Source organism: Carassius auratus, unplaced genomic scaffold (genome assembly GCF_003368295.1).
Source record: "Carassius auratus strain Wakin unplaced genomic scaffold, ASM336829v1 scaf_tig00214833, whole genome shotgun sequence".
In the NCBI taxonomy this organism is placed as follows: Eukaryota; Metazoa; Chordata; class Actinopteri; order Cypriniformes; family Cyprinidae; genus Carassius; species Carassius auratus.
In genome coordinates, this window is record NW_020527822.1 from 669,755 (window position 1) to 682,333 (window position 12,579).

Consider the following 12,579-nt stretch of genomic DNA (forward strand, 5'->3'; position numbering starts at 1 on the left):
GTTGTGCAATATTTAGTTTTTCTTTTTTTTATATTGTACTTTTAAAGTTCATTTGTTAAGGTTATTAGGTTATTAGGCTTTATTATCTTTTAATTTTAATTTAATTTTTAATTATTTACATTTTTATTATTTTAATTTATTTTGGAATAGTTGTCCTCTTTGTTACAAAGCTTTTCTGGCACAAAAATAAAAAATAAACAACAATTCAAAAGTATGTACACAGTGTTTTTTTAATGTTTAGGAAGTGTCATATGTTACAAAAGTATGGTTTACACAGACAATCTGATTCAATAACTGCACAACTAAACAAAAACAAACAAACAAACAGACAGAAAAGTACCATCATGATAGAAATTAAAAGCAACAATTTGAAACCAGAAATGCATCACGTAACTGTAAGAGTAAATAATAATAATAATAAATAAGTACTACGTACCCATTTGTAAGGAAAGTTGTAAATTAACTAATTACTCTAGCCAATGTTGTCACATCATGGGACAAAAGAACGAAAAACCCGAAGAACCGAAAGGTGAACTATTCAATTCTCTGCTATTCAATTCTCAACACTGCATTCTTTTACTGTCAGTGTCTATGGTTTTAGCGTATGGGTCTGTCACGTGATTAAGGAATGACTCGACCCGAAGACTCATGAGATGAACTAATCAATTCTCTTCCCGGCTCATACTGCATTGCATTTGGCGTATTGGGCTGTCATGTGATTGAAGAACGAGTCAAAAACCCGATAGACCTGAACTATGAACTAATCAATTCTCTTTCCGGCTCTTACTGCATTGGGTTTAGCGTATTAGGCTGTCACGTGATTAAGGAATGAGTCAAAACCCGATAGACCCGAACTAAGAATTAATCAATTCTCTTTCCGACTCAAGACTGTATTGACTGACAGGTGAATTACTACTACTAGAACAGAAAATATAGAATAATGCGCATGTGTGACTGAACGAATCACTCCCCGAGACGACTCGTTCATTCCCGAGTCACATTAAAGATTCGTTCAAAATGACACATCACTAGTTCCTGGGCACTTCTCAGGACCTGAAGTGGGACAATCACATTGACTCCATTTAAAAAACAAATGCCCAGCAGGAGCTGCTGATACAGTTCTACTCCATCATCATCGAATCCATCCTCTACACTTCAGTAACTGGTAACCAAATCTGACCTCAGAAGACTACAGAGGGTAGTCCGAACTGCTGAGTGAATCATCAGTACAACCCTCCCTTCTATTCATGAACTGTACTCATCCAGACTGAACAATGAATGTGGCTAAGCCACTCTTAACTCAAGTCTTCTCAGAAACAGACACATAATGCACATAAAAAGGGACTCTTCTCTAATTCATAGAAAAACCTTTCTCAGCAAAAATCCAGTCCTTTTTGTCTTTAGCCCAGGCGGGACGCTTCTGACACTGTCTTGTTCAAGAGTGGCTTGACACAAGGAATGCAACAGCTGAAACCCATGTCTTGCATACGTCTGTGTGTAGTGGTTCTTGAAGCATTGACTCCAGCTGCAGTCCATTCTTTGTGAATCTCCCCCACATTTTTGAATGGGTCTTGTTTCACAATCCTCTCCAGGGTGCGGTTATTGACGAAGCCAATCAGCAGAAGCCAATCAGCAGATGGGTATTGTTAGGAGGCCAATGGGCGAATTGAGCCAGGATGTCGAGGTCACACCTCTACTCTTTTCGAAAGACTTCCTGGGATTTTTAATGACCACAGAGAGTCAGGACCTCGGTTTAACGTCTCATCTTAAGGACAGTGCTTGTTGACAGTAGAGTGTCCATATCACGACACTGGGGCTTGAGTCTTGTGAGGAATCGATTATAAACATGATACAAACATCAATTCAGATCTGATCTCAAGTTGATTTCTTGTTGCGTTTTATTATTTATGTATAAAAACAATAGAGAAAATGATTGACAATACTTTTCACATACATGATTCATGAAGAACTTTTCAATTGAAAGAAAATGTTGATATTAATAATACAAATGATTGATGTGACAGTACAATAAAAACACAAATGTAGATAAACACAGACACACACACACACACACACACTCTCTCTCTCTCTCTCTCTCTCTCTCTCTCTCTCCCACACACACACAAAAACACAGACAGATCTTACTGTCTATATGAGGATTTGTGGCACATTTATTCTGACTGTTATTTCAGTGACAGAAGTTCAACTGCAGTATTAATGTCATGAAGAGACTATCACATCTCACTGTAACTGATTTACATGCAGCTCAAAACATTATGGGTAGAATCTCTTGTCAGTCCCGTCTGATTCATCAACACAGTTTCACTGATGATCCATAATAAACATAAAACCCAGGATAGAGCGGCTGAGTGAATGTGGTTTGGACTGTGTGGATGAGGCTCATTGTGTTTTTAGAGACTCTGTAGAAGGACAGAATTCCTGCTCTGTGATCCAGAAACACTCCTATTCTACTGATATAATCATTATCATACACTCCTATTCTCCTGATGATGGACTTCATAGGGAGATCAGTATCTATGTTATTGTGTCTGAATGAGTAACTATCAGGAGAGCAGAACAAACTCCAGGACTGATCATTATATCCAAACCAACACTCATCACCCCATCCTTTCCTGCCGATGCTCTTATATGACACTGATATAAACACATGTCCACTCCACTCAATCTCCCAATAACAGCGTCCACACACACTCTCTCTGCACAACACCTGAGGATACTCATCAAATCTGTCTGAGTGATAAGGATATGGCTGTTTCTCTCTCACACTTGTCACGTTTCTGTTCTCCTCAGAAAGAATGAGTTCAGTGTTTGCTGTGTTTGGATCCAGTGTCAGAAAACAGATCCCTGAACACGAGAACAGAGACATTTAGAACAACAACAATCACTACAGCTGTGTGTGTGTTTATTGATTTAGACATACATTTCTGTAGTCCCGCTGTAATCCTGGATTCTCCTCCATTATCCACACTAGAACACACACACAAAGTCATATTTAGTCAGTGAACAAATTGCTGTTGCTATGTAGTTAACATAGGGTAGTTGCTCGTAGGGGTGTGTTTTCCCAGTAAAGTTACAATACGATACGTATCCTGATATGGGACTACACCGAATTTCACCTCAGCAGAATTCAGTAAAACAGCTGTTTATTAATCACTACTGACTATAGGCAGAGCAGGTGGTCGACCTCTGCATTATGAAAGGCCTCCAGAACTGTATAAAAATATCAGTAATGGTGTAGATTTCACATTTCAACATTGGGCACTCTTTACCAGGTACAATATTTTGATTGTTTGCCTCTTGTTTTCAAGCCCATAAATAATAATGTACTAGTTCTAATATATTTGGTGGTGTTCAGTAACTGAGAAGCTTTACTTCATTACTGTACTTAATTAATTTTTTCAAGTAGCTGTACTTTACTGGAGTAGTTTTATTTTGAGTAACCTTTACTTCACTGCATCCCAAAGCATAAGATCGTACTTTTTACTTCACTACATTTCATAAACATATCGTTGCTTCTTATAATATTATCAAGTGCTCCGACATACAGAAGTGGTTTCTGATTCATGAGCGTCTTCATGAGAGTCTTTTGAATGAACCTTTTAAATCAGAATTCGTTTACAAATTAGGATGATCCAATTGCAGTTTATCTAGAGTCGTCAACTTACTGATTCAAATGAACCATTTAGTGCGAGTCTCCAGTGAACTGAGTTCACAAGAACTGGGAGATCTTGTGCGCATGTCTGATGCTGTTAAAAGGTATTAATTTAGAAATTTATGATTAATTATTGTAACTGAAATTAATTTCATTGCATTTAGGTCAAAACTGTCAGTTTTTTTGTGAAATAAATCTGCTGTAAAGAGTGATCTATTTAAGCCCACTGAAATGCTTGAATGCAGATGATGCAGACACATCATTCAGTGTCTCTGTTTTAGGTAACAAAAACCCTGAAACGTTAAAATAACATTAAATAAACTAACTCATGCACGCTCAAATTCCCCGCTTCTGTAATGTTAACAGTTTTATTGAAATGCTACTCAAGCCTTATGTGATATCTGTTTTTATATTGTTTATCAACAGTATACATTTTTATGAAGTTTGGATTAACTAGTCGAGTAGACAGATATGAATGTTTATTCATAAACATACTGAAAATAAGTAAATATAGTAAGCTGATGCTTACTCTCTAGCTAACAAGCTTGGTAGTGCTAAGTTTTTAAAAAACAAAGTCAAAATATTTTTATTCACCCACCTAGATAGATTACATCTGGTGAAAAAAGAAAGCAATGTTGTGATGTTCAGAACGTGGTAACTACAGTAATTATCAAAGTGGGAAGTAATGCCATCTGGCAGCATTTGGCCAGGGGTGTTTTTACAGAAGAAAAAAAGCATTCTTAATATGTTCTTCCTAACTAAAGGCCTTATTCTCGTGTCATATATAACTGTGATGTTCTGCAAAGCAACAAAATTTAAAACTCTTTTTTTCTTCCTGGTGAAAATCAGATGGTCAAATCTGTTTTCTCTCAGGTACGTGTAAGCTTCACAGTGAACATTACTACATCACTCTCATCAACATAGTCCATATCAACAACAAAAATAAACCTTGACTCCATATAGTGGTTATTTTGGAGAAAAAAAATCCCAGGTATTTTGAGCAGCAGGGTTATAAAAAATATGTGCTAATATAAAATTTAATTAAGGAGCCTATTAAAAAAAATACTAAATCTATCTTTTGGTACTTCTTTACTTAAGTACATTAACATTTAGTTGTTTTGTACTTTGACTTGAGTAAAATTGAAAAAGGAGTACTCTTACTGGAGTAATATTTTATTATACATATCTGTACTTTTACTCAAGTACTTGATTTGTGTACTTGGGTCACCACTTAATATATTTATATTGTAATGTACTCATTATAATATATTAATAAAATCATCTTTACATTGATGGTAGGTGATCATTGCACAAATTGTCTAAACTAATGCACTTCATTTTCTCCTGACATCAGAGTTACAGAGGAGGCAATGGATCAATTTTGTTTTTGATGGGAACACCATCGAATAGACAAAATAAAAGAAAAAAACCAGAAGAGTGGGGTGAGCGGTAGCTCATTATTGCTTAAAGAAAAATGACTCACTGTGAACTGAGATGTTTCTGACAAAGTAGAAATGGATGTTTTACACAACCATTGAGGAATTTTAACCAGTGTTTTCATGGATATTTCATGGATTTCTTGTTTATTTCATGTTTGTCACTCTTTAAAGTTTCAGATCATCAAACACATTTAGGGAACACATCACGCAGTACATGCAGTTTTTAAATAACTTTTTTTATTATTAAAGAAAACAAAATCCAAAACTACATGGCCCTGTGTGAAGAAGCGTTTGCCCCCCTGTTAAAACTGTGGTTTATCAGATCTGAGTTCAATTTCTCTAGCCACACCCAGGCCTGATTAATGCCACACCTGTTCACAATCAAGAAATCTCTTAAACAGGACCTGCCTAACAAAGTGAAGTAGACCAAAAGATTCTCAAAAGCTAGACATCACGCTGAGACCTAAAGAGTTACAGAAACAAATGAGAAAGAAAGTAATTGAGATCTATTAGTCTGGAAAATGTTATAAAGCCATTTTTAAAGCTTTTGGGACTCATTTTGGGACATTTTTCACAAATGGCAAAAACATAGAACAGTGGGGAACCTTCCCAAGAGTGGCCGACTGACCAAAATTACCCCAAGAGCATAGCAACGACTCATCCAAGAGGTCACAAAAAACCCCACAACAACATCCAAGGAACTGCAGGCCTCACTTGCCTCAGTAAAGGTCAGTGTTCATGACTCCACCATAAGAAAGAGACTGGGCAAAAATGGTCTGCATGGGAGAGTTCCAAGACGACGACCGCTGCCGAGCAAGAACAACATAAAGGCTTGTCTCAGTTTTGCCAGAAAACATCTTGATGATCACCAAGACTTTTGGGAAAATACTCTGTGGACTGACGAGACAAAAGTTTAATGTTTTGGAAGGTGTGTGTCCCATTACTTCTGGTGTAAAAGTAACACCACATTTCAGAAAAAGAACATCATACCAACAGTAAAATATGGTGGTGGTAGTGTAATGGTCTGGGGCTGTTTTGCTGCCTCAGGACCTGGAAGACTTGCTGTGATAAATGAAACCATGTTTACCAAAAAATCCTAAAGGAGAATGTTCAGCAATCTGTTCATGACCTTAAGCTGAAGCAAACTTGGGTTCTGCAGCAGGACAATGATCCAAAACACACCAGCAAGTCCCCCTCTGAATGGCTGAAGAAAAACAAAATGAAGACTTTGGAGTGGCCTAGTCAAAGTCCTGACCTGAATCCTATTGAGATGCTGTGAACTACCTTTTTTAAGGTCATGCCATTCTTGAAAACCCTCTAATGTGGCTGAATTACAACAATTCTGTATAGATGAGTAGACAGCACTGTAACATACTCATTACAAGTTATCGCAAATGCTTGATTGTAATTGTTGCTGGCAAGGGTGGCCCAACTAGTTATTAGGTTTAGGGGGCAAACAGTTTTTCTCACAGGGCCATGTAGTTTTGGATTTTGTTTCCCTTTAAAAATAAAAATCTTCATTTAAAAACTGCATGTTGTGTTCACTTGCGTCATCTTTTACTAATATTTAAATTTGTTAGATGATCTGAAACATTAGAGCGTGACAAACAGGAAAAAAAGCAATCAGGAAGGGGGTCAAAATTTTTCTAAAGAATCATAACAACTTGTTTAAAATGGGCATTCAATAAGTTAATTAAATAATTAATAATTAAAGTTAGGGCTTTTGTTCCTTCATTTACAATTTGTTAATGTTTGCAACACAAGTTATCATAAAAATGTTTGTTTCTACCTTTTATGGAAGCGGCTGCTATTTCCATTGTGTTTTCACTGTTTGCTCCAGTTTTGAGGCTAGTTAGGATGTGAGTTAAAGTACTATTTTGTTGGTAATTTGTTTTTACTTGAGATTTTACTCCTCAGACTAATGCTCTTTAAATTCTAAATATTGTTGCATCCTCTTAAAGCTCTTAAGACTCATATAAATATACTCAGAGACACTAAAAAGTTTAAATAATAAAAACTAAAACCTCTTCCTACTCAACATACTTGAATTTGTCCAGTAAGCAGTTTGGATCCTCTAGTTTTTCAGAGAGCAGCCTCACTCCTGAATCTCCAGGGTGATTATAGCTTAGATCCAGCTCTCTCAAGCATGAGGGGTGTGAAGTCAGAGCTGAAGACATATAACAACATCCCTCCTCTGTCACCATACAGCCAGACAACCTACAAAAACATACAGCAACAGTCCACATCACACTAGTTTTTTTTTTCTGTATATCACATTATGTGTTGTATGCTTTTTGTATTGAACTAATTATTCAATAAAAAATGTTTTGCACATTTGTTGTCATTCTGCTCTTGTCAGTCGGGTCAATATTCACAGAGACAGAACAGACTTTTTGAATATGTGCAATAAGCTTGTGTAATGAAAATCTGATTATTTTATTTTAAACTTACTGAGCAATCCACTGAGAAGGTAGAAGCATAGAAACGTGCTATTCACAGAAGCCTCATTCATACTAATTTACTCATATGAGGACATCCTCAGACCTTTTCCCAAAAGCATTGTTAGCGAACTATGGTCGCATGTTCCATCGTTACCAACATAGTTCAACGTTTCAGTGTTTCCCGAAACCATAGTACACATAAACATTCATAAACTGCACCACAAATTTGTGTCATTGGAACAACAGCTCTTCACCTGTGGTTAGAGGCATAGTTTGTTGTTAGTTTGCTGTGTTGACATCATTGATTGCACCATGCCTGGGGTGTGTTCTATTCAGTAAAAGTTAAAGTATAAAGTATTACTACAGTACAACTTTGTTACATTCCACTTAGCCTACAATTGAAACGATACATGCATTTTGTTTGCTTTTAAAAGTTTAACTTTTGATCATAAAATGTTTGTTAAATTAGTTTAAATGTGGCCAGTATACATGTTAAAATGGAATAAAGTATGCTGTATTAAGAAATATTCTCATCTGAAATGTGTATTTTAAAGTTTATGATTACTTTTATAGTTTTTTTTTAGAATTTGATTTGAGTCAAAATGATGTAGTACTAATAGGTATTTATTTACTAATAGGTTCACTTTAGAATTCTATTTCTGGTTCTAAGTAATTCCCGTGTCGATTACTAAAGGGTTCACTATAATTTCACTTTAAAATAGGTATACTGTTTCATATATGAAATAAGTCCTGCATAATTATTTGATAATTATTTATTCAGTGTTTAAAAAAAAAAAACATGCAGCAAACGAAAATAGCTGATTGATCTGTTAAAATGAAACCTATACACGACTCATATATTTTTTTCCTCTGACAAACTTTATTTATTTTTTAGCGTGTTTAAAAAATAAAAAATAAAGAAAACATTCAGCAAATGAAAATAGGCGATTAATCCGTTAAGTCAGGTCATGCAACCTGCATCTTAAACCCTCTGTCAAACTTTCTGCGTCCGTGAGTCCACTATGGACCGCTAGGTGGGCGTGATGTCAAATCGTAATTGGAGAGTGTGTGCAGAGGCTCTAGCAGACGACCGCGCGGACAGGTGCGCCTGGTCAGTTGGCTTCAAAAGCAAAATTGCACATATGCAGACAGAGTGAAGAAGCTTATTGCTACTCAAACCTGTGCAATCCGTCAGTAAAAGAATACAAAGACAGTGAGATGTGCAATAATTCTGGGCAATTGCAGAGCTGGCCATCAGCCTGCGCATTCAGAAGTATAAATTGAAGAAGTCTATGTCCGCGCTGGCCGTGTCTGCGTCTGGATTCCTCATGCGGAAAGTATAACAGGCTTTAAAATCACAACTTCTTTGTGTTACTCCTTTCAAGCTAAATCTCACAAAATTGGTCAGCTCCCGACAGCATCAGGTGTTTTATTTATGGGGAGTAGAATTGTTTATTTCAATGAAAGTAATAGATTATATATCATAATAGCAGTGCTTTAAGTGCGCCGGTACGAACCGGTACTCAGTACCGCCACTTCCAAATATAGCTCTTGAGCATACCGCCACCTCTCCGTGCGCCCAGAACGTGCTTTGAGCGTACCGGTACGCTCATTTGGACCTCTGTTTTAATAAAGGTTTTAATATTTTGCCTGCGCTGCCGCTTTTCAGAGCGCCCTTCATAATGTAAGCTCCACATCATCCCACCGAGAGTAGATACTGCATTCCTTTGAGTTTTACAAGTAAGTAAATAGTGCATGCGTCGTTTTTTTCCGCTGTCTGTACTCAACGTGGCCATAAAGAATGTGAGAAACGTGCATATTCGGTTTGATAATAATTCAAGTACAGAGAGCACTTAATATGCGCTACTGGTTTCAGATTCTCAGTACTTAAACAACACAGTCAGAATCAGATACCTCACTGGCTGAAACCCCACCAGACCTGAATGATACCTCTGCAGGTCAGACGCAAGCTAATGAAATAATGCAGTAGCTCTTTCAGGTAGGGTGACCAGATAAAAAAGGCCCCTCATGGACTATTGATGCGCACAAATAAAAAGCAAACACAACTAAAAGCCCAGGCCTGGTCCTCTCTCTTCCTTCAATGTCGTCGCTCCAGTTTTATATCCTTCCATCTCCTCTGTGGTACTCGAGACCGGTGGTGAGTCGCAGGTGTTGGTCATTTCCCAATCACTCCACCGGCCTCGCTCGTTCCCACATCCCTCGGCACCGCCCCACTCGTCACAGTACTCGCTCATGTTTCCCGACAGAAAACCGGCGTTTTAAGCAGCAGTGCGTTTGTTTACTGCTGCATGGTTTGTTCTGTCCACCCACGTTTTCTGATTAGAGAAGGTCCTTATAGTTATTGTATCCATAGCTTGTTCGGCTAGTGTGTTTACAAAGCTTAATGCTACATCCGTGAACTCACTGATGTCAGATGAACTTGCCCGAAACATGTCCCAGTTTATGTAAACAACAGCCACCTGTAGCATGGCTTCTGAGGGGGCGGACCATAGCGTCAGCACCCTCTGCACCGGGGGATCATGAACTAGCCTTTGTTTATATTCTGATGTGAGGAAAATGGTGGCATGGTCTAATGTGCCGAAAGTCGGTAGTGAGCAAGCTTTGTAGGCATTTTTTAAAGCTTTCTTTGACCAACTTAAAAATAAATTTTATTTGTCCAATTCACATTTATTCTGGTATTTTCAAGGAAACATTTTCCTGAGTTCCCCTCTGTCCCTCCTAGAGGTGTCTTTGAGTGTATTTTAGACCAGCATAAATGTATAAGGGGTGCCATTTGAAGGATTTACAGCACAATAAATGACAATCAAACCCCGTCTAGCAGGACATTAAAGTCTCTTTGGGAGTAGGACTTGAGTGTTTTGTTAGAAGATAAAACCTGGCACACTATCTTAAAAAGGATACATTCTTCTTCAGTTAGCTCTAGACACAGGCTTATTCAATTTAAGGTGCATTTAAGTGCATCATATTCATTGGTCTAGGGTGCAATTTGGCAAGATATTTCCTGATTTAGACCCCACCGGCCCACGTTGTGTTGCAGAGCCAGCCTCTACGTTTCATTTTTTCTGGTCATGTCCTAAGTTATTAAGGTTTTGTGGGCAAATTTTTAGTTGTATTTCAGAAATTCTTACCACAGTAATAGATCCCAACCAATTGACTGCTTTATTTGGGGTCCTTCTGGAGAATGTTAAACTCACATCTTTAGAGAGGGATAATATTGCACTATGCACACTGTTTGCTAGAAGACTTACACTGATTAATTGGAAGCTGCCTTCTCCTCCAACCTACTGTCAGTTGGTTTTTGACCTACTTTTTGCCCTTAAACTTGAAAAGATTACATTTGTAGTTAGAATGAAATCCGAACATTTCCTGAAATCTTGGAGCCATTTATTAGATAATTTTAAGGAGACTTAAAAAACTCTGGATAAAAAACTTTTTTTGTTTATTTAGTTGTCTATATCTATATTCATATGTTATTGTGATTATATGTACACCTGTATGTGGGTATTTTATTATGCTTGTTTAATTTTTGCTTTTTTCTCTCTTTATTTTGTTATTCAGTATTCTGATACTTGTGCTGTGCTTGAGATGCTTTTCTTAACCCCTTTACGTGCAAACATCGCCGACGGCCCCAGTTTATTATTGTTTCACTTTCACAGCACATTAAACATCACTGTCTTACTTCATCTGGACAAACTGTGCATCAATTGAAAGTTTAAAGACTCTAGTTTCAAAATGTTTGACCTATATTTTGATAAAACATTGTTGCAGTGACAGATATTTAGTGATTTATGTCAGACGTGCAAAATAATAAATCCGTATTATGCCACATTCTGAATAGAAATTCACCACTCACTCATATTCAGTCACGTCAGCAGCGGTTTATTTGTGTTCACATAGACTCACTGAACAGCTTCAATAAGGATTTATAGACAAAAGATGCATATCTGCGAAGATATATGGATATATTTACTGATGTTTACTTCATATTTTTTCAGACAGAATCGTCATTTCTATTCATTTTCCACGGATTTACGCGATCTGATGATAAACAGCCTCTCCCAGCGATCTGTGTGTGTGTGCGCAGTGGTGTCAGCTCGTGCGGTGTGTGACTCAGACTCTGATTGGGCCTTCCCATTGTCAATCTGAGAGTGTCATATCTGGACACCGCCACATCGTGTCACATGCTTCCTGCACAATTCCTGGTAGTTACCTGGCCAAAACAACACTGAAACACCTCTGTACACACAAAATATCCGAATAATAAACCCGCGATTACGATAGTAAAGCTTGGTATGAGATTTTCTTGAGATCTCAGGCGTTTTTATAAAAAAAAATCTAAAATGTACATGGGAAATGCTAACTTGTGCAGCGATGAAAAAGGCTACAAATTACATATTTTTACAACAGTAAACGACCAAATTCCACCCCTGATCGCTAAAGGAAGTTATTATAAACACTCGATCGGGGTTTAAAGTGAGTTTTGAGTAAAATATAGGAGAATTGCAGTTACCACAATTACAGAACAGCTTTTGGAGGGTTTAAGCTTCTGGCCATCACTGTAATTACTGATGCAGTGAAAATGTTGTTTTCATAGTCCTATAACCACTATAGAGCGTGTCCGTCCATGGGACTGATTAAAGATAGTAAGTCAAGGGGGCTAAAGTGTTTCCTTATATAGGCATTTATATACACTGCCTGACTTCTGTGTCGCTGTGCTCAAGCTGTAGGATTCTTTGTAAATCTGCCATTGTTGAGCACTTGAAACACACATTTTGTGTCATTTTTGGCTTATATTGTCATTTATATAATGTTGTGAAATTAGAAAATCTGTATATAGCCAACTTCAGTTACCTGATAGGTTTAGTGTATGTCATGGTGGCTCACCACAATAAAATAAAAGTTTAAATTCCTTTCCATACATATATAATCAGAATTAGTCCACCTCCTATGACAAGGAAGAGGGGTTGTATTTTGGGAGGCATGGTGGCCAACAATTTAGCCTGAT

The 12,579-nt window shown here is 37.3% G+C and overlaps 1 protein-coding gene across 2 annotated transcripts in view; it reads right to left on the reverse strand.

Moving 5' to 3' along the window:
• Positions 1–1,736: 1,736 nt before the first annotated feature.
• Positions 1,737–12,579, reverse strand: part of LOC113093031 (NACHT, LRR and PYD domains-containing protein 12-like) — a 72,647-nt gene continuing 61,804 nt past the window's right edge. For both annotated transcript variants that reach the window (XM_026258855.1, XM_026258854.1), the window contains 3 exons: positions 7,156–7,329; positions 2,942–2,988; positions 1,737–2,865 (listed from right to left, as the gene is read on the reverse strand). In XM_026258855.1, the coding sequence (XP_026114640.1) occupies positions 2,312–2,865; positions 2,942–2,988; positions 7,156–7,329 (775 nt within the window). In that variant the 3' untranslated portion in view covers positions 1,737–2,311. The remainder of the gene's footprint in view (positions 2,866–2,941; positions 2,989–7,155; positions 7,330–12,579) is intronic.